The 27803-nt window shown below is 37.0% G+C and overlaps 1 protein-coding gene across 1 annotated transcript in view; it reads right to left on the reverse strand.

The window, feature by feature from the left end:
- The window catches only part of TENM3 (teneurin transmembrane protein 3), a 316061-nt gene that overhangs the window by 174371 nt on the left and 113887 nt on the right, over positions 1-27803 (reverse strand). Inside the window, exon 5 of the mRNA XM_036839025.1 lies at positions 4308-4545. Within this exon, the coding sequence (XP_036694920.1) occupies positions 4308-4545 (238 nt within the window). The remainder of the gene's footprint in view (positions 1-4307; positions 4546-27803) is intronic.

Raw genomic sequence — 27803 nt, forward strand, 5'->3', positions numbered from 1 at the left:
TTACTATTCATTAGTATGTAATTTTAGATGAGTTTACTGGGTTGTTTTTTTTTTAAACAAATGGAGGTGGTGAGACTCTCAAAGATTAGTTAAGAATTTCTTAGCCTAGATCCACATCTGATTTTGAAGTTTACATTCAGTAACTTTAGCTTCTTCAGTTTTACCTCTCTTTACTGTATTTTGTGATTTTCTCTTTTCCCACAGGTGTCCTTGGGTTTCCTCAAACTAACAAAAGGATATGGCATTACTCAGTAAACTTAAGTCAGTAGATTACCTTCACAGGTATATTTTACTCACAGCTGTATCTTCAATTATGGAGGATATTACTACTTACTGCCTTGCTAAAGGTAGCTGGTTATCAGCTTGTAGGTGGAGGTACAATTTTTCAACTGGGAAAGCTCTACCCTGGTACTATGCGGCCAGGACGTGTGTGTTGCTGCCTTCTAATAGGCAAGGCTGACTCAGACCTGATTGTCTTTCCTTTTCCTTAGAACCATTTAGAGTGAAGATAAAAGACGGGGGAAAAAAGGAGAATATCTTACTTTAGTAAATGATACTTCTGTTTAGGTTTTTTTTTTTTTAAAAGATGTAGCAATTGATCTCACATTAAAGCAGCCCAAGACATCTTGATATTTGAATTAAAAATGCAATAATAAAAAGGTAATTTAATATGCAATTTCATACATTAATAATTAGCAAAGCATTGCTGAGCTACAAGGTAAAAAGCTATGGGAACATCACTAATGAACTATCAAGGCCAGAGCAGACTTCAATAAACGAGACTTTAATAAATTTTTTATTAAATAGCTACACATGAACCACTTGGTTACCATCTAATAGGTAACTACTAAGCTACGTAATTCACATATATAAATGAGCAACTTGCAGGCAATTAACTTTACAATTGCAGAAGGTCAGGCTTCTCAATGAGCGTCTCCGTACTGCACCTTTAAGTGGTGCTAGCCTGAGTCAGGTGCACACTTTTCTTCAGCTGCTCGTATTCTGGTAGCAGCTATTATTATGTACGGAAGCAGCTGAAGTATAAAATAAACAAAGGATGAGCTATAGGCTATCAGATGCCCTAAAAATGAATTATACAAAGGACAAGAAATACTGAGCTCAAAGAAAAGGAGTCTTCAGAAAAGTTCTAAGCAAGTACTGGCGTTCTGTCTAGGCCCTGATTGTTACTTTTAGGAGATGATGAGGTAATAAGAATATGCTTATAAACGGCAAATGCTTGTTCGCATCTTGACGTGACTCTAGATCTGAAACTCGCTGGAGATGGGCGACCAGAGCTACTCTGTTTAGTGGGTAGAAGTGCACAGTACACAATAACATCGACAGTCTCCAGCGGCAGCAACGGCTAAATTCATTAGAGAAAGGACATACACACTTTTATGGAAGCAAGAAACTGCTGGTGGGAAAACATGCTTTTTACTAAATCAAAAGGAAAGCTACATTGAAACAGGACACATCTTTTATGTCTTCTGTACCAAGTTTAGGTGCAAATGACTTGAGATTTTCATGGATTATTACATGCCACTTGTAACCAACTATTATCAGGATATGCTGAAAGGAGAAAAGGGGAAGAGACAAAGAGAAAAAAAACAGAGATTCTTATCTACACAGAACTGAATTTCAATCTTTATAGCTTACATCCTTTAAATGACAGTTTCAGAAAAGTGACAGTCAGTAAGATGAGTCTATGTATAAATAGCAATAATTGCCAAAGACGAAACTCTACACTAGATTAAAAAATAGTCAAAGGCAGACACAAGTCTGGATAAAGTTGTTAATACAGTTGAAACTGAGAATCATACTCAATAGGGAACCTTAACTAAAAAAGGAAAAATCAATGATAAGTAAGACCGGTTCTTCACCTCAAGAGTTCCAGCCAAGTGAGACTATTAAAGAAACCACAGTGGCACTATGTCAGTACAGTGTGAAATTTTCACACCTCTGCCTAGGTTGATTCACTGAGTACCTGCAAGTTGAAATGCATTTTTTTTTGATTAGTAATATTATAAGATGTGAACATTGGAAAAGGAGAAAATAAATTTATACTACAGATTGAAAAATTTTGGCATGATGCACAATTTTCAAATTCATTATACTTTCTATATATGTGTGTGAGAGTATCAACTGATAGATTTTCTTACTATGTCAATTCATAAAACTATAAAATGTAATTCCATTGATGGTTCACTAACGGTACTGCTTTGAAATGGAATTTCAAAGGGTACGGCTTTGAAATCGCCCTGAGAGTGATTTCTTATACGGTCTGAATTTAGAGAAATCAACTACAATTTCACATATAGCTACTGTGGGTTGTACTCTAAGGAGCTACTTTCTTCCCTAACTTCCCAGCAACAAATATTCATTAGCACAATATGAGGAATAACAAGAACACACTTACCTTTCCCCCAAATTATTCCAAATATCTGCTCTATAAGACTATGGCTTCAAGGAATACCAACTTTCCTATCACCGGTTTTTGAGGCTTTTGCGCTAACTACCACGTCCCCTAAATTAAACACATTTCTGATGACCTAACTTGGCATATTTCATAAATATTTGTCAAAACAATTACTGTCAGCTACAATGCAATTATCCATATTCAATTTGATGGCCCAACTGGAAAATTACTTTTTTCCTAATAAATTTTTTTCCAAATGACAATAGTGCATCAGTGTTGATTGTTCAGTGTGTGCTAATTAATGACACTGAGTAAATTTAGCTCTGTGCTAAGAAAAAAATCTGTGTACATGATTCTTTGTCTTTAAGTGAAGAAACCTGCTGTTTGCCTACTTCTCCTGCACTTTCTAATTTTTCCCAGAAGAGTGTTCAATATTACAAAATAAATAATAAAACCCAACTACTCTTGGCTGACACTGTAGATGAAAAGACAAGGGTTCTTTGGAAACTTCTTTTTAGATCAAGAGTAAAAGAAAAGACAGAAATATTTTTATTGTTGACAACTAACTGTGAGGACATCCTGCTTGCTCATCCTCAGGGCAGAATTGGCTTAGATCATGCAATTAATGGCAAAAAAAAAAAAAAAGCAATTTATTCATCATGAGACCCGTTTCTTCACCCAGAAGCTAATTTAAATGCTGACTTTAGCCAGGGGCTCTACAGGGCAGGTCATCCTCCCAGGAGGTCCAGAGCCCTCTGGTTTCTGGCTTTACGTGGTGATGAGTCTTTTTCTCTGAACCTATTGGAACCTTAGGGCAGGAAAGAAATAAATAGCAATAGGAGTGTTAGAGGAACTTGCTGCCAAGCTGCCAGTAGGAGACCCATGAGTTAGGACACCACAGTCTTTGCTTGTGTGATACGTGATACAAAGGAGATGCTGACTGTTGAGGTCCTGGCCGAAGGAAGAAGGTAAGATTTTCTGTACCCGGAGATATTTGAAAATGAAATGAATTAGCTCAGAATAGCTCTTACTGATCTACACTCTGGTGCGGCCTGAGATGTGCTAGAAGTCATTAAGAACCTCACTGAACACCAGTGTGTGTCAGAGAAAGAGCGCTGAGCTGGCGAAGCTTCTGGAAGCGAAGGGGTCCACGGGCCATGCTGTAGAAATGGGGCAAAATGATTTTGTACAGTTACAGATTCTCAACTGCATGGTGATGACCAGAGGATGGAAATTTCAGGAATCATAAGGAAAAATTTTCTAATAGAATTGTCTAAAAATGAATGGAAATAATGATGGAAGGAACCTTAAAGGTCCCATCTCCCTCATATTGCAAGAACTAAAATATCCTTAACAGGTGGTCCTCTGACTTGTGCTGAAGCATCATCAGTGGGAGTCCACTACGATTTTAGGATGTGATGGACAAAACGGAGTCTGTGAAAAGCAGAGATGTCTGGAACCGAGGAGATGCTCAATATAATCACTGAATCATGGGACTGAGAATCACATTTACATTTCCATCCTTTTCTCTACATGCCTGATCATCTGGAGATAAGAAGAAAAATGGTAGCAAAGAAAAGTCTCACTGAAGCCATTTATTCTCATCTCTTGTAGGCTACAAAATGTGTGAAAAGGATAGGAAAGTTCATTGGTCCAGCAACTAAAAGAGTACCAGTCATCTGGAACTGTTTCTAGAGAAGACAAAACAGAGAGTATATAAGAATGGTAAATCTCTCTCAGTGAGGAAAGGGTTGGGGACTAGTTTATCTTTCCATTTCAGATATTTAAAAAATATGGTTTGTTGACTGTTGTCAAACATGCATTCTCCATGCAGGTACGTTGTGTGGTGCTAACAATCAAATACTCTGAAAGTCTCAACTTCAAGGCTTACCTGCTTTCCAGTGGTACATTACTGCCAAGGACCCAGCTGTCCTGCAGCTGGACGGACTCGGGTGTGGTTTGCAGCTCGGCGGGCAAAGCAGCCGGCGGGGCCGGACTCTGGTTCCTTCTATTGGTCAGGGAGTTTCTGTTGAGAGAAGTGATGGATGGGTGGTGCTGTGTGACGTGCTGCTTCTGGGACGGCGGCAGAGGCTGCAGGGTGGACTGGCCTTGGTTGTTTGCAGGTTGCTCTGAAAAAAGAGATGGAAACGTTATATTTACGTATACGTGCACATGCACATCTATACACACTATCAATTTCTTGGGAATCCACTGTAGATGAATTAGCATTAAAAACTGCATGTAAATCCATAACCTAATACATGTGCATATTGTTCTATTAAGCGGGTGTTCAGTGACATTCTCTAAGAGCAAGTTTACCCTTGATACACAAAGTTCTAATTAATATACCACAGATGGTAAAATTGCTTTTGGTTTTAATTTGTTTCAGATCTTTTTTTCATCTGGTTTTATTAACACCTACAGAAAATAGCATCTGACAGCTCCCCTAATGTGCCTTTAGATTTCAGCTTTTTTAAACAAACCAACCCTGAAATTAAATGGGTAATTTCTGTAGAACACAAAGGTTTTGGAAATGCATATAATCCCTATAATTATTTAATGGAGTTTTTTTAAGCTTTATTTAACTGCAATAAATTATTACAAGCTAGTTGCTAAACAGCAGTAGACTAGCGCATTTCAAATAAGGCAGATCTGCACTATGATCTACTAATAGACGCTAAGTATTCTTTAGCAGAAGGTCACTCTGTGAAGCAGATGTTGTTTCATGGATATTTAACAGACTGAATCACAGCTGATTACAACGTCAGAAGACTCATATACTTAATGACCGTTACATCCATTAGAACACATGCAGAACAGATTTTCCAATTTCACAGTATGCAGTAGAACTACATTTTGGTGTAAGTCATAAGTGATCAGAGAGACTCATGCCACTATGTCAGTGGTACAAATATTTTGTCCTAAACCGGAATCATAAAGGATCCAGCAAGTTCAAAATATAAACACAACAGTGGGTTGTAACCAGGAAAAAATTCTCTAAAGTTAATAAGTCATAAGTTAAAATACGCAAATGAATGGAACGTTTGAGACCCACTTCTCATTCTCATTACCTAGCTTTGGACATGCTAGAATGCACAAATACTACATTTTAGCCAACAGACAGATGACGCCTTAATTTCATGCTAAACTTATTATGGTTCCGCGCACATGTCAATTTTTGACTAACTTCAGTTCAAAGTGCAATATAATTTTAAAGTGATGTATTAAATCATGCTATTAATATAAATGCACATATTAAAAGAGAACAGGAAACACAGGGGGTATCTTTCATCTACAGTGTGAACTCCAGCAGTGACTGTTAACACGGTCTACCATTGGAATTCTGGTTGCATGAAATGGATACATGATATGTAAGAGTTTGAATACATAGTATCAAACCGCTTTACAGGGTACAACAATTAAAATTACTCCTCCCACAGTGTATAATATCAGTAACACCATGTTTCCAGGGGTCTCTAATAATCCGTATCATATCATTTAACAACTAATAATTTCTTACTCTTGAAATGAGGGACAGAGATCACACCTAAATCTATGAAACAGAGTTGCTTTCTTGTACAGTCACTATTCTTGAAGATTCCCATTCTGGAATGGGAATATAGAAATACAGAAATCTTACTTGGTCCATTGTTTTGGTGCTCATGAAAAATTACGGAAGTCTAATTCTCAGTTAAAGTGAAATTAGCCTTTGAAGACATGGCAGGGTTAAAATAGCACATACAGTTTTAATCGTGTGAGAATGAAAGAAACAGTTTAAAATTCATGTAAGATTAATTACTCAGGAATCATTTAACTACTTAGCTTTGGTGTTCTTAGCGTCAGTGCATATGATTAGAATCTCTATAGACGTCTTTAAGGAACATTTCAAGAAGCTGTTTGTAAGATGACATATAATAAGCTACAGTTACGAGGGCCTAGACTAGGTCGGCCTCACAACAAAGACAGAAAGAAGAGAAACATTTCAAAAGGAAAAGTATTAAGACTGTGCCTAGAAAGCAGCAGATGACTCCACGTTTTTAAGTACAGCTCCATGAAAGAATGGTTTTATATTATAGATAGGTTACATAGAATAAATGATATATCAGATATTATACTATGTCGAGGGAAGAGCAGTGTCGTAGAAGTCAGGGTACCAAATTTACTTCCTAACTCTGTCAGTCACCATGATAGTGAGCCTCTGTTTCTTCAACTGTAATGTGGGAAATATTGCTGGCCAAAAAGTTTATTTGGGTTTTCATAGCATCTTATGAAACCCAACGAACTTTTTGGATAATCCAATACAACTGTCCCATCCAGGTATTAGTGCAATCTAAAGATTCAATGAAATGCACTCATTCATTCATTATTCACACACTTATTCATTCATCCCACAGGCATTTATCAAGCTTCTATGTTCTAAGGATCTGCTAAGTCAGTAACAGGTGAAAGCATTGTGTAATGATAAAGCATTATAACTATTAAGATTGTTACTGAAACATTAAAAGATTTAAGGTCTGTTATCATCATATATTTCATTATGTTGAACTTAAGATTCTTATTCTTTTTTAGTTTTAAAAAATTTTTATTTTTTATTGAAGTATTGTTGAGTTACAATGTTGTGTTAGTTTCTGGAAGATTCTTATTCTTAAATCAAAATATAAATCGTGGGTTAAAATCTTCCATTTAAGGTTTTGAAACTAATTAGTTTCTGCTGTTGCTTTCTCTGGATTCACTCATTCATTTAGCAAGTATTCATTATGAACTTACAATGTGCAAGATATCATGCAAATATCCTTCCTTTTTCCAGTTGTCTGAGGTTATTTCAGCACACCGTGTTCTGTCTGCTGGGACCTCTTTTGATTTGACTACCTAATTAGGAGGCCTACTAATAAAACAAATCCAGATAATGAAAGCTAGGTTCAATCTAAAATTTGATGGAACAGAATAAGTGCAGAGTCTGAGCGAGACGGGGTGGATGGCCAGAAATTTAAATTCTGGCCATCACAAAAAGAAGCAAAATCCAAGGATTCGGTTGGAGGTCAATGCTAGTTCTAGAGATTCTGGCTTACAGGACGTGAGAAGTAGCTGGCATATGTATTTATTTTTACCGACTTATTCAAGATAGATTACTTTTATAAAGTATAACAAGATAAAATAAAATTGAACATAGTCAGAGAGGAAGATAGAATAAAAGAAAACTGAAAGTGGGAAAGATAAAGCCAGATATGAGGTGAGTGGACAAAATGCCTGCTGTATACAGTTCTACACATTTTTAGAGTAGGGTACAAATCTGGCTCTAAATTACCTTGTTGCAAAGAGGGAAACATGACCAGTTACATGATTTGAAGTGTTCTTAAGATCAAAAAGTTTGCTTAAGAAAAGTACTGAGAACAGAACATTCTCTTCTCACCTCATAGGAAGACAGATGAATATCCAGGGAAGTTTTATGACCAAGGTTCAAAGTGGGCACAAGGAAACAGAGAACAGGGTTTGGACTTGGAGACCAGCACTTAGAATCTAATATAGGTGGGCAGATCCACCCAAGAACAACCAAAACATCAACTGTAGCCTTTGCTTTAAGCTAATCCACTGATACAGGCTTTGCACAGGCTTGAGAAAAAGTTTCAATGAGACCTCACAGACCTCACCAAGTTCAGTGTTTCTGAAACATAGCTCTGAACATGTCATTTTATTCCTGGAAAACTCCAAAGGCGTTTTGCCTATAAAGCATAAAGTGAACTCTAAAGGTGAATGTGATACTTGTTCACGATATCTTTGCAAACGTTACCCCCATGAATCTCTTGATGTATCCCTGTTCTAGTTAAGCTTGCTGTACCCACTGTATCTCCACCACAGCTTTCCCCTTCTGTGTAGTGGCTTCTATTTGAAAGACATGTTCCTCCAACTTTCTATATCCAAACCCTGTGTATGTCAAGCTCTAAGAATGATGACACCCCTTCTGTTTTCTTCAAGTAGAAATCAGTTATTTCTCCTGAGTCTTCTTAGAGTCTTTTATCTTTCTTTTCTTTTTCTTTTTTAAAATAAATGTATTTATCTTATTTTATTTATTTTTGGCTGTGTTGGGTCTTTGTTGCTGTGTGCAGGCTTTCTCTAGTTGTGGTTGCGGTGCGTGGGCTTCTCACTGCGGTGGCTTCTCTTGTTGCGGAGCACAGGCTCTAGGCGCGCGGGCTTCAGTAGTTGTGGTTCACGGGCTCAGTAGTTGTGGCACACGGGCTTAGTTGCTCTGCAGCATGTGGGATCTTCCTGGACCAGGGCTCGAACCCGTGTCCCTGCATTGGCAGGCGAACTCTTAACCACTGCTTCACCAGGGAAGTCCCTTTTATCTTTCTTTTCCATGGCTCTTTTCACTTTTCCCTCTGTATTATACTACTTTTATAGGTTTCATGTCCCCTGTTAGACTCTCTATGGAGAGTCACCTTGGAACCCCTAAGGACCACACGATGACAGATACTCAATAAATATTTGTTGAATGAATGACTATTGGTGAAGAAGTCAATGAAGGGAGAGTTGAAGTAAAAAGTGGGGCCCGCTCATATTGCCTTTTCTTTTCTTTTACTGAAATATAGTTGACTTACAATGTTGTGTTAGTTTCAGGTGTACAGCAAAGTGGTTCAGTTACACATCTGTATTGCCTTTAATTGTAAGGTAATTTGCAAACATGTCTTACTTCCCCAACTAAATTCTTAGATCCTGAAAGGCAGGGACCCTAACTTAAAGCTCTTTGGATTTTTCAGTGCCTTCACTAAGCCTTGTGCTTCTAAGACGCCTAAAAATATGCTGAATGATTGGTGATATTTAGGAAATAACAGGACCTTGGGAGGGGGGTGTCATCTCGTCCAGGCAGGTACCATGTGACTCACTACAGAACTGGTTTTTCAGAATATTTATTTTGAATCATGGCAGATGTTCCAATATTTAAAATCTACCGCTTAAGATGTGTAATAATGGAGAGATTACCTAAAATATATAAGAATATATGAGATATAAAATATAAGATATGAAACAATACATAAAATATGTATTCTAATTTGCCAAGTATAGTATGTTTTCCTTATATTTTAAAGCTTATGATTTAAAATCCTCCAAATTAGATATTTTAGAAAAGATGTAGGTTATTTTTTCCACATAGTCTTCCCTACTTTTTTTAAAAAAAATTAAATTCTTGGCACTATGCCTACTAGAAATTATACACTGTACCTCACTAGTGCTGTTTCTTTCAGCCTATCTTTCTTTGTTCAATGCCTACTGCTCATATAACTTTCATGACAGCCTGACAGTTGCTTGTTTTTATTTGATAAACTGGACATAAATGATAGCAGCTATCGTTCAAATTCACATTATATTAATAACATTAGATAGACTCGACTTCACTCATTTTGCTCAGCTCTCTGCCACCAAAGAAGTTAGCTCTTCGACAGAACGTTGAAGGCCATCCCATTAAACCTATCAGCTGGGGGTAAAGCCTGGATAGTAAGGTACACAGTAAGGTGTGCCGCCACTAGACCACAAAAAGCTATTTGAACGCAGTAGATTCCAGTTTAATAAATTATAAAACCCAATTCCAAGCAAATGAAGCATATTCACTGAGCTCCACAGGGGGAGAAAAGAAACTTTTGACCGCTTCCTGGATAGCAACTCTGCTGTATGAACCAGTGAGGCGGAGGGCCGTAGAGGCAATGACAATAAACATGGGAGACTTTATTTTTCATGGGGTGTTTTCTTGAATAAGTCACATATCTCTCTGGGCTTCATTTATTTTATAGTGCTTATTTAAAGGAATCTAAAAAATACAGGGCCTGACATACAGTAAGTGCTAAAGGCAACTTATTAAGCTGGAAGAAATAGGCAGCTTCAGGGCAGAACATCATGAGGGAAAACAAAGTAACTCAAGAGCCTTGTCCGCAAGAAGTAAGAACACACGATCCAGTATCTCTGAAGAGGAAACGTTTTTCCTTTCACAGGCAACAAAGCAAGAATCGGAAATATCACAGGCATCAAAAATAAACTACTGTCTTGGCAGTTCCCAGAGAAGAGGGAATCTGATCTCTCAGTCATGAAGTTCAGCGGAGCCTTTTTCCCATCTACTATAACCACAGAATCATGCCAAGAATCTGAAAAAAAAAAAAAAAAGGAACATCTTTTTTTTTTTTTTTTTAACCTAACTGGGCATATTTGCTGGTTTGAATTTTTGTTTAATTAAAAGCCACTACAGGCAGCTTCCGGACAGCTAGGTGCAATTCAGCCCAGCTCTCTCTGGTTCACAGCCTTGGGCTGCGGTCTTCGGGGGCCACAGTGGAAAGGGACTTTCAAACAGGAAAGTGGGGAGAGAAAATAATAGCTGCTGGGAGATACAAATACCTTTGTGTGGGTGTATGTCCACATGTGCACATGTGCCCTTTAAGGCTTTGGCGGGCTGGCTACAAATGTCCCCAGGGAAGAAACACTCTATTCTGGAAGGGAGATAGAAGGCTAGGGGCTGATGGCTGTGCCGCTTTAAGATAACTGTTCGCAGTTTGAGTGGAGTCGGCTAACAGAAGACAAATGGGTGATGGAAGAAGGAGGGCTGGAGAGAGGGAGGTGGAGGGAGGGGGAGGGAGGGAGCAGAGAGATGAAGGACAGGGGATGAGGCTGGGGGAAGGGAAGAGAGCCACGGAAGAACAGAAACGTTTTCAACTTGACCGACTACTAGAGAACCGGAGAAGCATTCTTCTTCCTGGGGCTTGAGAACTCTTGGATACCGAAGACAGCGAGTTGAATGTACGAATAAACTCTGGTTCTGGGCCCCCCAGGAATTTACAAGATACACAGACCGCCGCATTGAACTAGACAAACATTTAGAAGGAGCCACACCCGTTTACTGGGGATTAGCAACGCTGGGGTTAAAGCCTTTGTTCCTCTACCACCAAATTCATTCATTCTCACTTTACTTCCTGGCTGTATCTTTACCTTCTCCCACCTGTCTCAAGCAAAACTGAAGTTCTCTGCAAAACTGACCTCTTTCGTAAAACAGGTCACCAAAACAAAACCTGTAAAACACTTTGCTGTTGTATATTTTATTACCATATTAATCCATCCATGTTACTGCAAATGGCAATATTTCACTCTTTTTGAAGGCTTAGTAATATTCCCTTGTAGATATATACAACGTCTTCTTAAGCCAATCGTCTGTCAATGGGCACTTAGGCTGTTTCCATGTCTCGGCTGTTGTAAACAGTGCGGCTAGTGACCAGAGCTTGGAGTGGATGCCCCAAGTGTACAAGGACCGAATCATCGTGAGCTTTTGCGTTTGAAAATCCCAACGTAATTCTTAGATTTAGCTTAATCTTTTGCTCCATTATCAACTAACTCAGTGGCCTTACAGAAGTTGCTTTTCCTTGATTTTCTAATGGTAAATTTTTCTAATGGTAAAAATGGTAAACACCTCCTTCATCTGGCTACGTTTCAGGAGCTACTAGGAAAGGCGTATTACAAATACAAAGTATTTTATGACACTGAAAATAGTACATTACATTAAAAATATCTCCTTTGCTCAGAAAATATCGTATATATTGCAGACATTTAGTTGACATCACATCCCTATGGAGAAAAAAAATTAAGTAGCAAGAATTTTCCTCATAAATGGGAAAAATTTGAGTCAAGAAAATATGTGTACTTAGTCATACCACAACTCAGTGGAGCCCAAATTGAACGAAAACAGTTACATATTCAAGGTGTTTTCTTCTCCTCTCCTTTCTCACCCCCATCCTCCATACTATAATAAAAAGATAAGAAATGGTATAACGGAAATTAGAGAAGAGAGACCTCACCTCCCTCAGAAAATCACTTTCACATAAACTTGCTCCTCTGGTTCATTGTTTTATCTAGCGATTCTCACACAAGCTAAGTATTTGAAAGTGAATTGTCCATTTACATAACTCTGCAAGCCTTTGGTTAAAATATGGCACTGTGTAAAAACTGTCACCACAGTTTATCTGTCACTTAAACATTTCTGACAGTTGCACACAAATCAAATGAAAATTTTAAATGTGCTTTAAAAACCATAAAATACTATATACGTAAACAACAGTTCTAATCACCGTTATCATCAGACTACTGATTGTAAGGCTATTTATATAAAGATATTTGAGTATGAAAAACCTTGAAGATAAACAAGAAGATGTAAAAGGAAGATTTGTACTGGACAGAAGGCATTATCTAATCAGCACAGATGAACTGATTTACTGTACTTACTGAGTCAGTGAGAATTTGGTTCTGTTTCTTTAGGGTCATTCCTTGAAATGAGGATTAGAAGAAGTCATCAAGGTCTGAGTCTTTTCAACCTTTGCATTCTTTTTTCTTTGAGAGTCCATTGTACTTTCTATTTCAAGCAATGTGGCAACCTAGATTAGCTGCCAACTCCCTTGCTATGAAATATCCAGAATTGCTGGGTAAAATATAATAAATACCTTTTGGATGAATTCATTTAGTGTATCTATTGTCTAACATTTGCCAGGCTCTGTTCCAGGCACTGAGGATACAGCAGTGAACAAAACAGCCAACAATATTAGCCCACCAGTGGAACGTGAACTTTAGATGAATATAACTGAATTAGAAAGAAAGGATGGGCCAGAAACACAGGGGAGAGAAAAACTGTTGAGTGCACATGAGCCAACACTGTAGCTTCTCTGGGGAGATCTGCCAGTCTCTGTAATATTTCAATGTACAAGCAAGAGTCAAGAATTCATGCCTCAGCTGTTACTGAGACCCCTACATACAGCCTGGACACTTAAAGTGCTGTACCCTCAGCCTAAGAGTAGACTTAAAACCCTTCTCATTGCAGAAGGACAACAAGGAATCTTGCTGTGCTGTCTTGAACCTGGATGGGGAAGAAAACAACTCGTAAACATTTCAGCCGGTGGCCTGGGCTTCTCTGGAGTCGGAGTATGAAGTTGAAACTTTTACTATTACCATAGTTCTGGGACCCCCAAGCCGAGAACTTAATATTAAAAGTGGTGCTCGTTGGCAACGATACCCCCCTCTCCCCAAGGACCCAGAAGAAGCAAATGCAAAACTTGTTTAGAAGAGTATTCTCTCAACTCAAGTCACAAAGGATTTCCACAGATAAAACCCTACTTTCAATGAATTTACAGTCTAAAATTACAAAACTTCAGAGGAAAACATCTACCTTGAGTCAAAAATCTACAGACAAACAAAAAGCAAAAATTTATCTCCCTGAACTTCAGATAATATGGCCATCAGATAAAACAATAAGTATGTTTAGAATGATTACAGATTTAAAAGAAAGTAGGAACATGAGAATAAGAGACCATGAAAAAAGAAGGAGCAGTACAAAAAAGGTAGAATGTGTATGCAGACACTGAAGTTAGAAACTTACTGGGTGGTTCAAACAATACATTAAATACAACTGTAGAGAGTACCAGTGAGTTGGAAAAGAGATCTGGGAAAATCACTCAGATGGCATCCGAAAGATCAAGACTGCTTAAATATGAAAGAGTAATTCAAAGACAAAAAGAGACAGAATGAAAGAAAGCTCAATATACATTCAGTGAGAGTTCCAGAAGGCAAGAATAGAGTTTTCTTTGGAGCTATTTAAACAGCTTTCTACAAAGTTCCTAATACCACACTGATGGCTGTCAAATTATAGAGAACGTAAATTTATTCATCTCTTTTTCATGTCATATGAATTATCTCTGCTATTCTCTTTTTTGTTACTGTCAAGCACCCTAACCTACTTTAGTGGGTGGAAGCAAATGGAAATGGCTATCTTCTGCTTGTTAAAGTAGTTCCTCTTTCAATATACTTAACGCCAATAATGCCACAGACACATTAGCCTCTACGGAATTCTTAGTTTTCCATAACCATTTTTTTTTTAGAGAAACATACATAAAACTTACATATGCATAGAAAAATGGATCTAAATACCTTTCGAATGTCTCAGTATATGTTTCAGGATATTCTTCTACCCATTTAAAAATATTTTACCTGAGAGAGTAAGCAAAAAAGGAAAAATCTGTCCCAATCTTGACAAGGAAGAACTGCTGACACACAATCAATAGATGCTTTTCTCTCCTCTCTGATTTCCTAATGGGCATCTGATTTTAGTGCAATTAAATTTTACTGACTTGAAATGGAGTATATGGTATGATATAAATAAAGCACATTTTGGAATATGGATAAGAATAGGCTGGAAGGCAACTAAAAGCTATTACTATGTGATAAGTGGCTTATAAAGAATAAGAAAAGCGAATTGAATATTCCAAATAATGCAGAATTTGTTATGCTTTTCGGATAAACATATCTTTATCACAAAGAAAATGTCTGGTATAGAAGAAAAAGTACTAGAAAAGGAAACAGGAGACGTAGGGTTGAGTACTTGCTTTATCTGACTAAACATAACCACATATAAACCAACTAACTTCTGAGCCTCAGTTTTTCTCCTCCTCAAAGAATGGTGCTGGTGGCGGGGAGGATGGGTCATGCAGTGAATTCTAAAGCTTTTGGATTTATTTCAGGCACTATACAATATTTTCTTGAAACATATTAGTGTATGTTATAAATATTAAAAATTTAAGGTAATTTAAAAACCTTATCATAGTATCTTAAGTTATACACGTAAAACATTTAAGGGACATATAGTAAAAAAAATTACTTCACTTCAAATGTAAACATGAAAACTCTACCATATTAATTCTTATCATAAATACTCTACCGTATTATCTTGTTATAAATACTGAAAATAATTTTTTTATTTTCTAAATAAAACACTCTGTTACCTTATGTTGTAACTAGTAACATCTTAAGGTACGTATAATAAAAATCATTTTGTACCAAATTTCAATTTACTTCAGATTTCAACGTTAAAACTGCTTGTGAAGACAGCTATGTAAAAAGCCAGAATGGAACTTTCAAGCTTAAATAAAACTGACCTCTTTTTGAAAAGTTATGATGACAATTATAATACATTTTAAAATTACAGCTAATTAATCAATTATAGGAAAAAGATTCAGCCTACTTTATCTGAACCTTTTTCTAATTTTATTTTTTAAAATATTTCCAGAAGTATAGGAAAAATAAGTGACTAGAGAATACACAGAAGTACCCAGCAACCCTGTTGATCTGGTTTCCCCCTGCCCCCATATATTAACTTTGCCATTGATCTTTTTCCTTAGCATATTATTTGATATCATATTTGTTATCTGGCAGTTTATTGAGTCCATATTGTCTGTCGATGTCTTACATAGAAATAGAATCAAATTTTTAGTTTCCTTCCGATCATAGTATGGCCTCTAAGCAGAGATGTGTGTTATCACAAACAGTTAAACATTAACCTACGATGCACATGGACAGAATGGAACCCACTGAATCCTCCCATTCTCGGCATTTGCAACGAGGGTGATCTGTTAAGTGGAAACCACGCTATGATGCTCTTTGATTAAAAAGGAAATAGAGTCATAGTTTAAGCTGACATATGCATACTTGCTGAATTCCCTTCTCTGTCATTATTAATTGGGGATAATGTGGTGTTGTGTGTGTGTGTGTGTACGTGTATGCATAACACTAAAAGCCTCTTCCCAATAAATATCTTTCTGCTGCTTTAATGACTTAGCCCCAATGGAGAGCAGGATGGTACAGTGAAAAGAATACTAAATCTGGGAGATATTATGAAAACCAGTATCAAAATGAGATCATGCATAGGAAAGTGTTCCATAAACTGCAAAGTGAGGCGCTTTTATTGTTTGGGAGATCAGCGATATGTATTTTCTGAGGCTTTGCTGCACCTTTTAAAATAGTGAGCATGATTTGTTCAGGCTGGAAGCCTGCGTCTTTCTATAGGATGCTAATTGCCTCTAGAAGCCGTCTTCCTCTCAAAATAGAGGTTGAAAAAGAAGCTGGTGACTGAGATACCCTCTCACAGATCTTCTGCTCTTTTATTTCATGAGTCTACAGATTTCTTAGTGCCAGTTGATTAAAAGTTTCCATAGAAGAGGTAAATAAGCAATAGATTTACGGCAGAGAAGAATAAGAAAGACCTGGAGTACTAGTCTGCCCGTGCTGCCATAAGGAAATACTGCACATGGGGTGACCTCAGCAATGGGAATTGACTTTCTCACGGTTCTAGAGGCGAGAAGTCCCAGATCGAGGTCCAGCGGAGCCGTTTTCCTGGCTCGCAGGAAGAGAGCCCTCCTGTGTCCTCACAGGGCTGGACAGAGAGCTCTCTGGTGGCTGTTCTCATCTGAGCACTAATCCTATCAGATCAAGCCTCAGCCTTACCATCTCATTTAACCTTAATTACTTCGTTAGAGGGCCTATCTCCAAATACAGTTATTGAGGGGGGGGGGCTTAGGGTTGGGGAAGTACGAATTTGGGGGTAGGGCAGGACACGAACATTCGGTCCCTCACAACTGGGTTCAAGCTCCCTGCCTGAAATTTAGTAACTTTGCAACTCTGAGCAGACCAATTTCATGTTCCAAATTCTCTGATTCCTCATCTGTAAAATGGGGGTAAAATGTGGGGATTAGAAGAGATAATGTATATTAAAGGATTTTTATAAACTATGATGTGCTATTTTAATGTAAGGTCTTAATTTCCAGACTTTTCCCATTTATTCAAATAAAGCAATAAAATTTTTTTTATCCTTTTTTGTTTTAGGCCAGAGAAGATGTTTATGTGTGAGTATGCCCATAAGATAATTTCCTTCTACAGGGATGTCTTTAAAGACATTCTCTTCTCATTTCTAAATTTATAAAGGCAAATATACGCCTAATTATTTTTCTACAGTGTCTCTTAGTATCATTCAACTAGAGTGTTTTCTTAGGATAACGTATCACTAGCATAAAAGATGGAAAGAAACGTACATTATTAGAGAAATTATTCCCTGTATTTGCAGGGCGGCTGGCTAAAATGTATTTCGATCCTGTAGACTGAACTCATACTTTAAGTACTGAATTGTATTCTTTGCATTTAAAGCAACACACTAGGAAATGATGTTCTCACGGAAACATGTGAAAATGTAAAGATGAATGAAACAACTTTATGTTTTATGGCATTTACTTTGAAAATCTGATTAAGATAGATGTCTTTAGCTCATAATTCTTCAATGTCACATTGTCAGAGTTCCCATCAGCAAGATGTTTTAAAGGCTTTCGATTAATATTGCATGCCAGAACTGAAATTACATCCTTTGTCGTTTAGTTCTTAATGGTGCAAGTGATATCTATCAAGTAGTGTTATATGAAGCGTGTGTGATTTTTATTGCAGGCTGTTTTCACAAATCTTTTTCAGGTTTCACAAAGACTGCTTGGGGTTTACAATAAATATGTCCTTCTGTTGAACATCATACTGATTCTTAAAAGAGAGGTGAAACTTGGATTATTAGAATTTACTTATCGATAAAAAAACTTCTACTTGGATCTGCTGTATTGCCATTTGCAAGTAGTCTTGAATATATCTGCTTTTACCCAAATCTTTTAGTAAATCACTGTTATAATATATGCAAAATATGTGTCAAATACACATAGCTCACAAAGCCTTCATCAGTAAGCAAGCACATTACCTGCCTAGTAAGGAAAACACAGTTGGATGTGGCTACAGTTTACACTAACTGTTGACTGTTGACTGGGATTGTGCTGCAAAAGTATATGTTTTATTTTTTAAAATATAATTATTAATTTATTTTTAAAGAGGAATCTAGGGTCCTGAAAAATAATTTCAAAATTTCTGCAACTCAAGCACATCAAAGACAAGTCAATTTCATTTATTAAACACCCAGACTCATGAAAGAATCTTACTTATATATAGATTACAAAGATACAGGTAAAAAAAAATTCTTATATTGATATTTTATATATATATATATATTTTTTTGCTTTGAACACAAGCCAACATATTTTGATCCTGGCTCTATCATTAACACATTCTACTCCTTCAGTCTTGGTTCCCTTTACCTATAAAATTAAGGGGTAGATTATGATTTCTAAGGTCTTTTTTCCAATTTAAAAAAAGTTCTAAAATCCTATAGTGTTTTAAGTGTGTGTGTGTACATATATACACACACAGTTTAAAGCTTTGGTTGCTAAAGTCTCAAATGCTGTTATGCCTTGTCACGTTGAGTTTTACAAAATACAAATCTTCTCAAGATAAAACAAGTGGTCAAAAACATTACAAAGGACAACAGCAAGGGGCTTGTTCTGGGATGTGTCTCCCTTGGGCAGTATCTACATAGTTGATGTAAGAGAAATCTGGTTACATCTCTCCTGAGTGAGCTGTGGTCTTTAGGGACCTCACAGACATGGCTTTTGCCAACTGTATGTCTATTATAAAGGAGAATAAAAATATTAACATTAAGATCGACATTCTTATTCAGCAGTGCCCAGCACATTCATCTTGTTTGGATAACTGCATGTTTAAAATTAGAGTCTCCTTACCAGGTTCTAGACATTAGGGAATAATGCACATGTAGAAAAGGGTTTTCGAATTCTAATTCCCCATATGGCAGATCACTGCACTTCTCATTAATTCTATAAGGAAGAGCTTGCCTTTTCTACTATGTTTACTTGAATTTTTTCTACCGTATGTGGTTGACTGAAGGAATGGCAATAGTTCACTTTAAAAACATTCTCTCCATTAGCTAGGATCGATTTTTTTAAAGCATTCCAACACGTCCATATCCACTCTGTAACAATTCCTTTACAGCTGATCCCCAAAAATACTGTGTGCTTAAAAGATAATGCTCTTCATGTTAAAAAAAAAAAAAAGAAAAGAAACTACATATGTTCCCTCTATTTTATGTTTTGTTTTTTTTTTGCTAGCTATAAGTAAATTAGTTTTACCCAGTAATTCCAGAAAGAAGTTACTAAAAATCTAGCCTCAATGTAAGCTTATAGATCCTAAATGCCAAAGAGGGGTTGCACAATGGAGAGAAAAATGCACAAAGGAAATTTATACTCACTAAAGCTTATTAAACTATTACGCTATGTGCTCAATATACATTATTTAATCTCATAGCCACCTTAAACTGTCAGTATTTATTCCTATTTCACAAGCTGGGGGGGGGGGGGGAAGTTCTGAGAAATTGAGAACTCTGGCATGGTCACAGAATATGACTCCAAAGCTTCTCATACTAATTTACACAGGAATAATTATTTGTCAGTTTTGTTTCAGGCATATTGTCAAGAAGAAAATGAAGAGGAAATGTTAGCTTTAAAACAGGTCTGTAGAAACTCGATATTAAATGGAAAAAACACTTGCTTTATTCTGAGTGTGGGGTTGGAGAGCCACCTAGTAAAGACTGGTGTAGAGACCAAAACCCAGCAGCAAAAACAGAAGCATTCTTTCTTAATAAGGAAACTATGCTGCATTTTAAATGGGGAACATAGATGAAAAAATAATTTGGGTGTTATTTTCAGTTTTATAAAGAGTTTAACATTTTTTAGTATGTAGGCAGTGTTTTGTCTCCTTTTTAAATTTTCTGAAGCCAGTTTATCTTTTTCATGCTAAGAAGCAAAATTATATTAGGTTTTAAAAAAATCTCTAAAAGAAATGATTAAAAAGAATACAAGATCCTAGATACTATTGTTTTTCCTTCCTGCCCTTATACTATAACTTGGGGTTGGCAGGTTATTTTTACAAACTCACAATAGTTGCTAATGTAAGCATACGGTGTTTTTTCTAACATCTTTAATGGATTATTAGAGTTATCAAATCAAACAGTACTACAAAGCACAATCCCGTAGGCTCATCTTTGATTATCACCACAATTTACCGAAAAATATTTGAGACAGCATTATTAAAAGTTAATGGCCTTCTGGTTTATAAAGAACTGTTATCTCTTTAATTTCTTGCTTTGATCATATACTGCCATGTTTCTATTTTTGTGAGGGCATCAAAATAGGGTCAAACAATTTTACGTATTATATTCGAAACAAAATAGTATCTGCTTCCCATTATAACTTCTTACTTCTTTCCTGTTATCTTAAAACAATGGATAATTTTGATTTTTCACTGAATGCATGATCCAAAAACCGAGTATGAGAACAGAATACAATCATGGTTTATATTAACATGTTTAGTAATCGGCGTTTTGCATGTCAATGCGATTAGAGGTAGCACACTTTAAATACGTAATTTGACTTAAAAAGCACCCACCAAAATCCAGTGAGAAAGACAGATGCAATTAAATGATTATTCAAGCAAAGTAGCAGATATTCTAACAAAGAATACTAATTAACTTACAAACAATGAGTATTGTGAAATCCAAGTTATACACCGCACATTACTGCATATGTCAAAATGGAAAGTGACCGCAGAGCCACTCTTTAAATTCAAAAATGTACCACCCATAATTAGCAATCAAAGCGGAATCATGAAGCTTAGCCGTAAACATTTTGCCCTGGCGCTGGGTTAAGGCAGGTAAGTTGGCTGAAGAGGCGGTGATGTCTGCCCTGCCCCCCTTCATGCTTGTTGCTCACAAAGACGAGAAGAATGAAAACACTTTCTGATTTCAAGGCAAGTCAGAAATACGAAGATTTATAACCGGGCAGATCTAATGCAGCTGTCACAGAGGGAAGTTACACTCACAATGAAGCGCTCACACCATGATCTAGTGTTTATCCTAATTGGGGAAAAAAAAGTCTTCGGGAAGAACCCTGCAAATGTTGTTGGGAGAAGAGACTCACAATAAAAGAGGAAGGGGAAGAAAAAAGAGAGCTCGGGAGGGTTATTTCTTCAAAGAATTACAGCTGAGGTCACAGATAATGCGGTGCACCAGAAGACAGTGAATTTAGGACAGCACCTTCCTTTAAGTGCTTTATTCCTCTTTCATTTAGAATGGAGAAAAGAGTCAGAACAAGACAAAAGACAGCAAAAGAACCAAACTTCCAAAATAGCATTACACGACATTATTAATAGTGTCGCACGAAAGAGAAATGACAGCTCTCAAAAGAGTACTTTTGTCTCTACTTACTTTAATTAAACTCCCTAAGCTTTAAAGTGAAGTTGAACCTTTTTTTTTTTTAAACAGAAAAATACATCCAGGCTGATTAAGATTTGATTTCTGTCCCCTAATGGTTCTCAAGCATCGTTAGATCCTGTTTAAAGCCACAGAAACAGCCACAGCAAAAACAAACCGCAACAGCATGCAATTTTCTCAAAAGAACCAAGATTTCATCCTCTGCCCCTCTGCCTTTTCACAGGTAAATTAGCTCCCAGTGTGCCTCTTCCTTTGCAGCAGGCAGCGATTCATTAAATGTGAAATGAGAATTGCAACAAAATTATACTAGTATGAATGTTTCAATTAACTTACTTTATGCCGGAGTACCCTAACAATCTTGCTTTAAAATAAACTAATGTGATTTTAAAAGATCAGGGTAAAGTGTGATCCACGAAAATGCGTCTTGATGGTACATTCTTATTGGGGGAAAGAAGTTTTCAAATCTGTGGATACAGCTGAAAAAAATCCATTGTCGCCAACGTAATGTCATTATTCTTATTCCAAAACACCTTAAAGGAAACCTATTTCTTTTCTTTTTTAACTTTTCATTTTATATTGGAGTACAGTTGATTAACAATGTTGTGTTAGTTTCAGGTGTACAGAAAAGTGATTCAGTTATACATATACATGTATCTATTCCTTTTCAAATTCTTGGGATTGACATGTACACACTGCTGTATTTAACGTGGATAACAAACAAGGACCTACTGTATAGCACAGGGAACTCTGCTCAATATTATATATTAACAATCTAAATGTGAAAAGAATTTGAATTCGGAAAACCTATGTCTTGCCTTCTCAACACGCATTGTTAATCTGCCCAAAACTAGGTTCATCCTTCTCCTTCTATATACCTTGCCCAGCCCAAATCCCCTTTCTCAACCTTTCCATTCTTCCACTGAAATCACCATTTTCTCCTCGAAAATTTGGTGATAGTTTTGACTCTTAGTTTATACTTAATCATCAAGTTGGTTGTTAGTTCATTCAATCTGTACCTTGGTTTTGTATTTTCCCCTGGATCGCCATTGCGTCACCCTACCTAGACCCTTATTATCACCCTTCCTCTCTACCTCTCAGTTATTCGATAAAAACCCTTGCCTGTTGACTAGGTATAAGCCCTGTGAAAACCTCTGCGCTGACGTCTCTGCCTACTGACTCGCTCCACTACAGGCTCTCCTGCGTACAACTGACAGCTTCATTTTCATAAATTTATTCTTTCTTGAACCAAGAATGGTTCGCTGCTGCCAAGTCACAAGTCCACACTTTATTTACCCAGTAATGTTCAAGGACTGTGGAGATACAGAAGGAGAAGATACGTTTATTGGCCTAAAGGAGTTGATGCATTTTTTCGATGCAGCTAGAACACAAATCTCAGGCGAGTGCAACAAACAAAAATACATTCAAACTGTATGAGGAAACGGAAGAAGGAAATATTTGCTTCGTGCAGGCGTTAGTTTGGAAGGCTTCAGACTAACCCCTTCAAACCAAAGTGTAGGCTAACCTTTAGCTAAACTTGAAGGGAGAAGCAAAGATTTAGGAAAGTCAAGGTGTGGGTCACAAGGAAGCCTGCAGAGATCAGTAGTGACACGGGTTTGGAAAGCAAGTAAGAGAGAGAGTTCTGGATAGACAAAGTGGCGGCAATTGATGGCTTTAAGTCCAAGTGGGAGAATTTGTACTTGATTTGGGAAGCCATGCAGAGGTCCCTTGGAAGGGAGAGAAGAGAGGCCAGAGGAAGATTAACCTGTGTGCTCTTCCAAGGTGCAAGGACCTTGTGGCAGCAAGCTGGCTGTGAAGTGATGCCCATCTTTTTACGTCTGGAGCTGAGCAGACTCATTGGTAATGGTCATTCATTCACTCCACACGTATTTATTGAGCACCTACCATTGCATGAGGGATACATCAGTTAAAAAAATACAGAATTAGGTTTTAGCCATGTTGATAATGGTTTAGAAATGTTTACATGTTAGGATATTTTGGTGAGATATAGATTGTGGAGAAACTGTGAAGATAGTTGAAACTGGAAAAAACAAGTGCTATTATTTATGTGCATGATAACCATAGCTATTGATGTTAATACAAAATATGTTCCCCAAATTTATATTTATATTTATATTCTCTTCCAGATTCACTAAATTTTCTATGTTGTTAACATCATAGATCCACTTGACGGTGACTCCACTGCTATTTCTGAAATTAACTCTTACAGTTTCCTATGTAACTTACTGAATGGTAAGAAATTCCCTTTAGATATTCATTCCTTCATTATAGCAATACTCCAGAAGGGGGTCTTCATTGAAACTCTTAGTATGTTTAGAAAGGCCTCTTGGGCTGTTATCCTACCCAATTCCAAGGAGTGAGACACATTCACCTCCCTCCTTCCTCCCTCCCTACTTCCACACATACGCAATAAACTCCTACAATATTTCAGGTACATGCCTGGTACTAGTAGTTCGATGATGAGTTAAGTACTTTTCTGCCCTTTTGGAGCTTCCACTGTGTCTGACTCCAAAGTATTTTTTCCTACTATACTATACTGCCCTCCTACTCTTGAGTATACAAACATGCAAAGAGATGAAATGTTATCTGGTAAATAAGAGATGAAATAGCCTCAATTCTGAAAGGTTCACACAAGGCTTTTCTGATAATATAATGCTTGAGTTGTCTCGAGCAACGCAAATTTCAGGCAAAGAAGCCCCCGGGAAACTGGGAAAAATGCAAAAGCACGGAGGTGAGATGCAGCAGAGTGAAGCAATAGTTCAGCTCAGCTAGAGCATAAAGGGTGGGGGTGGACGTTGGGATAGGGCAGGAGGACAGCAAATGAGACAGAAAATGAAGTGGGAAGGATAGGGAGGAAAAAGATTTTGATGGGCTTTGCCTTCTGTACTGACTACAGAAATTTGCATATTGTTGTATTAGCAACAGGGAGCTGTTGAATGGTTTTAAGCAAATGAATGACAAGGCCAGAGATGGATTAATGAAGATTATTCTGGCAGCAGCTTGGAGGATAGACGTGGAGTGTGGTAGCTGAGTGGTAGGTGATGAGAGTTAGTATGTATCTGACGTAAATATTTGTATTGAGTACATAAACGAAAGCCCTGGAAACGGGGATAAAGATGCAGGGTCAGATTCAAGAGATAATTAAGAGGTAGAATAAATTGATTACCTTTAGCAACACATTAAATGAAGGGTAGGGTAAAAGAGAGGGACGTGCATAGAATTTTCAAAATATTTTCAGCAATATCTTTCATCTTTTAAAATTACTTAAAAATCACAAGATTTCACCATATTAACCTTATTTCGCTCTAACCACACTAATCATTCTGGAAACCCACACAGGACTGGCCTATGTTTCTGTTAAACTGTGGTTATTGAAACATTTCTTTTTTACACACCAGTGCCTGGTACTGCTTGTATTTGCCTCTTCTTTTAAATTGCAAAGTCTGTCTCTGGAACACTCCACAGCACCGAGTGAAACTTAATACACATGTCTTTCTAAAGCAAATTCTTTTCTTTTTTTTAATCCCACATTCAAGGTATTTTTCCACACAAGCTACTCACATTAAAAACAGATGAAGAAGCAGAAGGAAAAAGAAAGAGACTGGGAGAAAGAATTTGGTATTGACGGGAAACTGAACCTGAATGTTTAAAACTATGCTCAGGATGTGTAGGGATGGGGAGAAAGCAAAGTTAACCCAAAACCCTACAGAGTAAATGTAAAATCTACTGAACAAATACCTTGTATAGTGGATTTTCTGAACACTGCCTGAAACATAAGCCTGAGTGCACGCTGACTTCATTCTGCTCACAGCAGTGCTTCACCACACTCTGAAAGGGAGAGTAACGGAACCCAGCCTAAACTCTTCCACAGGAAGTTCAACTCCTGGCCAGGAGAGAGAAACAGAAGCAAAAGGAAAGAAAATGGCTATTTTTCAGCTTAGAACCTTACTCTTTTAACTGTTTACTATTCGTGTTTACAGATGCGAATTTTAGGAGAGAAAGTTCATGTTGTTTCTTCCTTTTATATAGTGCTCTGTCTAAAAAGGATTTCTTACTTTCTTAAGACAAGTAAATTTATTTTGATTTCCCAATATCAAGAAACATGATACTGGACTCCCCTGGTGGCGCAGTGGTTAGGAATCTGCCGGTCATTGCAGGGGACACGGGTTCGAGCCCTGGTCCGGGAAGATCCCACATGCCGCGGAGCAACTAAGCCCGTGCGCCACAACTACTGAGCCTGCGCTCTAGAGCCCGAGAGCCACAACTACTGAGCCTGCGTGCCACAACTACTGAAGCCCACGAGCCACAAGTACTGAAGCCCGCGCGCCTAGAGCCCGTGCTCCGCAACAAGAGAAGCCACTGCAATGAGAAGCCCACGCACCGCAACGAAGAGTAGCCCCCGCTCGCTGCAACTAGAGAAAGCCCGCGCGCAGCAACGAAGACCCAACGCAGCCAAAAATAATAAATAAATAAATTTATTAAAAAAGAAACATTATACCAAAGCAATGCTTTGCAGAATGTTTAAAATAAATGAAAGTGTATATGTATACTTTACATATAAATACTTATGCAAATTAAGAAAATTATAAAGACAGAGATCAGCTTCAAATTACAGCGTTACATAAAATAAAAGAGACTCACAGATATAGAGAACAAACTAGTGGTTACCAGTGGGGAGAGGCAAGTTGGGGTAGGAGATTAAGAGGTACAAACTACTACGTATAAAATAAGCAACAGGATATATTGTACAGCACAGGGAAATATAACCATTATTTTGTTATAACTTTAAACGGAGTATAAGCTATAAAAATACTGAATCACTATGTTGTAGCCCACACTAATATAATATTATAAATCAACTACTCTTCAATAAAAAATTAAAATTAAAAAAAAGAGCAAAAAAAATTAATAAATATATAATTAGCTTTTGTTACCATTTTTTTTCCTGGAAGGGAGCAACAGATAGAATATTAAAAGCTTGTGTCTCTTTAAACCTGAGATCTGCAGAAAGCAAGTGTGCTGTGCCCTTTTCTATAAATAAAGTTTCAAAGGAACACAGCCACACCCACTCGTTTACATTTGACTGCTTTTTTACCACAGCAATGGATTAGCACCTCCAGCCCCCATAAAAGCCTCAAATATTTACCATCTGGCCCTCTAAGAAAAAGTTTGCCAACCAGTTTTGTTTTGTTTTGTTTTCTGGTAACTGAAAATTTTATTGAGACAATTGTAGATTCCCACGCAGCTTTAAGAAACAATATAGAGGTGACCCATGTACCCTTTACTCAATTTCCCCCAGTGATGACATCGTCCAAAATTAATACATCCAGCTTTCTTAGTCAGACTTCCCCAGTTTTATTTGTGTTCCTGGTTGTGTGTGTGTGTATGTGTGTGTGTTCAATATGATTTTACTACATGTTTATGTTGACCAGTTTTAAACATAAACTTGTTTCCTCAATAATGAGGGATTTTTCTTATCATTTGTTTAGAAGGTAAAAATTGCAGTTCTAAAACCAAAAATTATAAAGTTCATGTTAGTGTCAAGTTTGGCAGAAGTTGGGGAGATAACATAGGGTAAAGACAGCCAGATTTAGGGCCTATCTGTAAAGTCATTTAAAAAAAGGAAACATATGCTCTGTGTCTGTGAACAGAATAAACCATTTTACCATCTGCAATTGCACTGTGAAGATTCTCCTTTCTGAAACAAGTTTTATTGAGAAGCTTACTTTCTTACTACCAAATCTTGTGCGAAGGGAGGGTTACCAGGGCAGTGGCAGGTAGAGAAAGAGAAAAAGGAAGGAAAAAAATGTAACCAAATTTAGGTGTATTAATAGTTGTCACTTAAAATTAAAGTTTTATCTATATGAGTCATTTGAAATTATTATCAGAAAGGCAAAAATAATATATTTTACTATGCGTTTGAGTTAAAATACATAATAGCATCTATAAATGGCTCAGTGAAATGCTTTAGCATTTTAAATAATTCTTTATAGAGTGGCTCGGGAGAATTCACTTGCTTAAAGATGCTTCCTTCATTTCTAAAGCAAGGAACTAATAAAGCAGAAGTTTCATAAATACAATTTAGTTGAGAAAGCAATAAATAAATGCATGAAGTAATGCATACCAAATGAAAACAATCCCTAAGTAAATCCTTCCTGTAAGTATCCTCTCTGGAATAAAATGGAGAATAAATTAATGAATAAATAAATAATAAATAATAAAGCTGTGGTAAATTGCAATTCTGAAAAGAATAGAAATCTACATGTTACAAGAATCAATTTGACGTGACAAGTCATTTTGAAAGACTGATAAAAGGCATACGGAAGAATGTAAATTTCTAGCCTCACATAACCAAACTGAACTGTCAAGTTTGTTGTAATA

Source organism: Balaenoptera musculus, chromosome 21 (genome assembly GCF_009873245.2).
Source record: "Balaenoptera musculus isolate JJ_BM4_2016_0621 chromosome 21, mBalMus1.pri.v3, whole genome shotgun sequence".
NCBI classification, from domain to species: domain Eukaryota; kingdom Metazoa; phylum Chordata; class Mammalia; order Artiodactyla; family Balaenopteridae; genus Balaenoptera; species Balaenoptera musculus.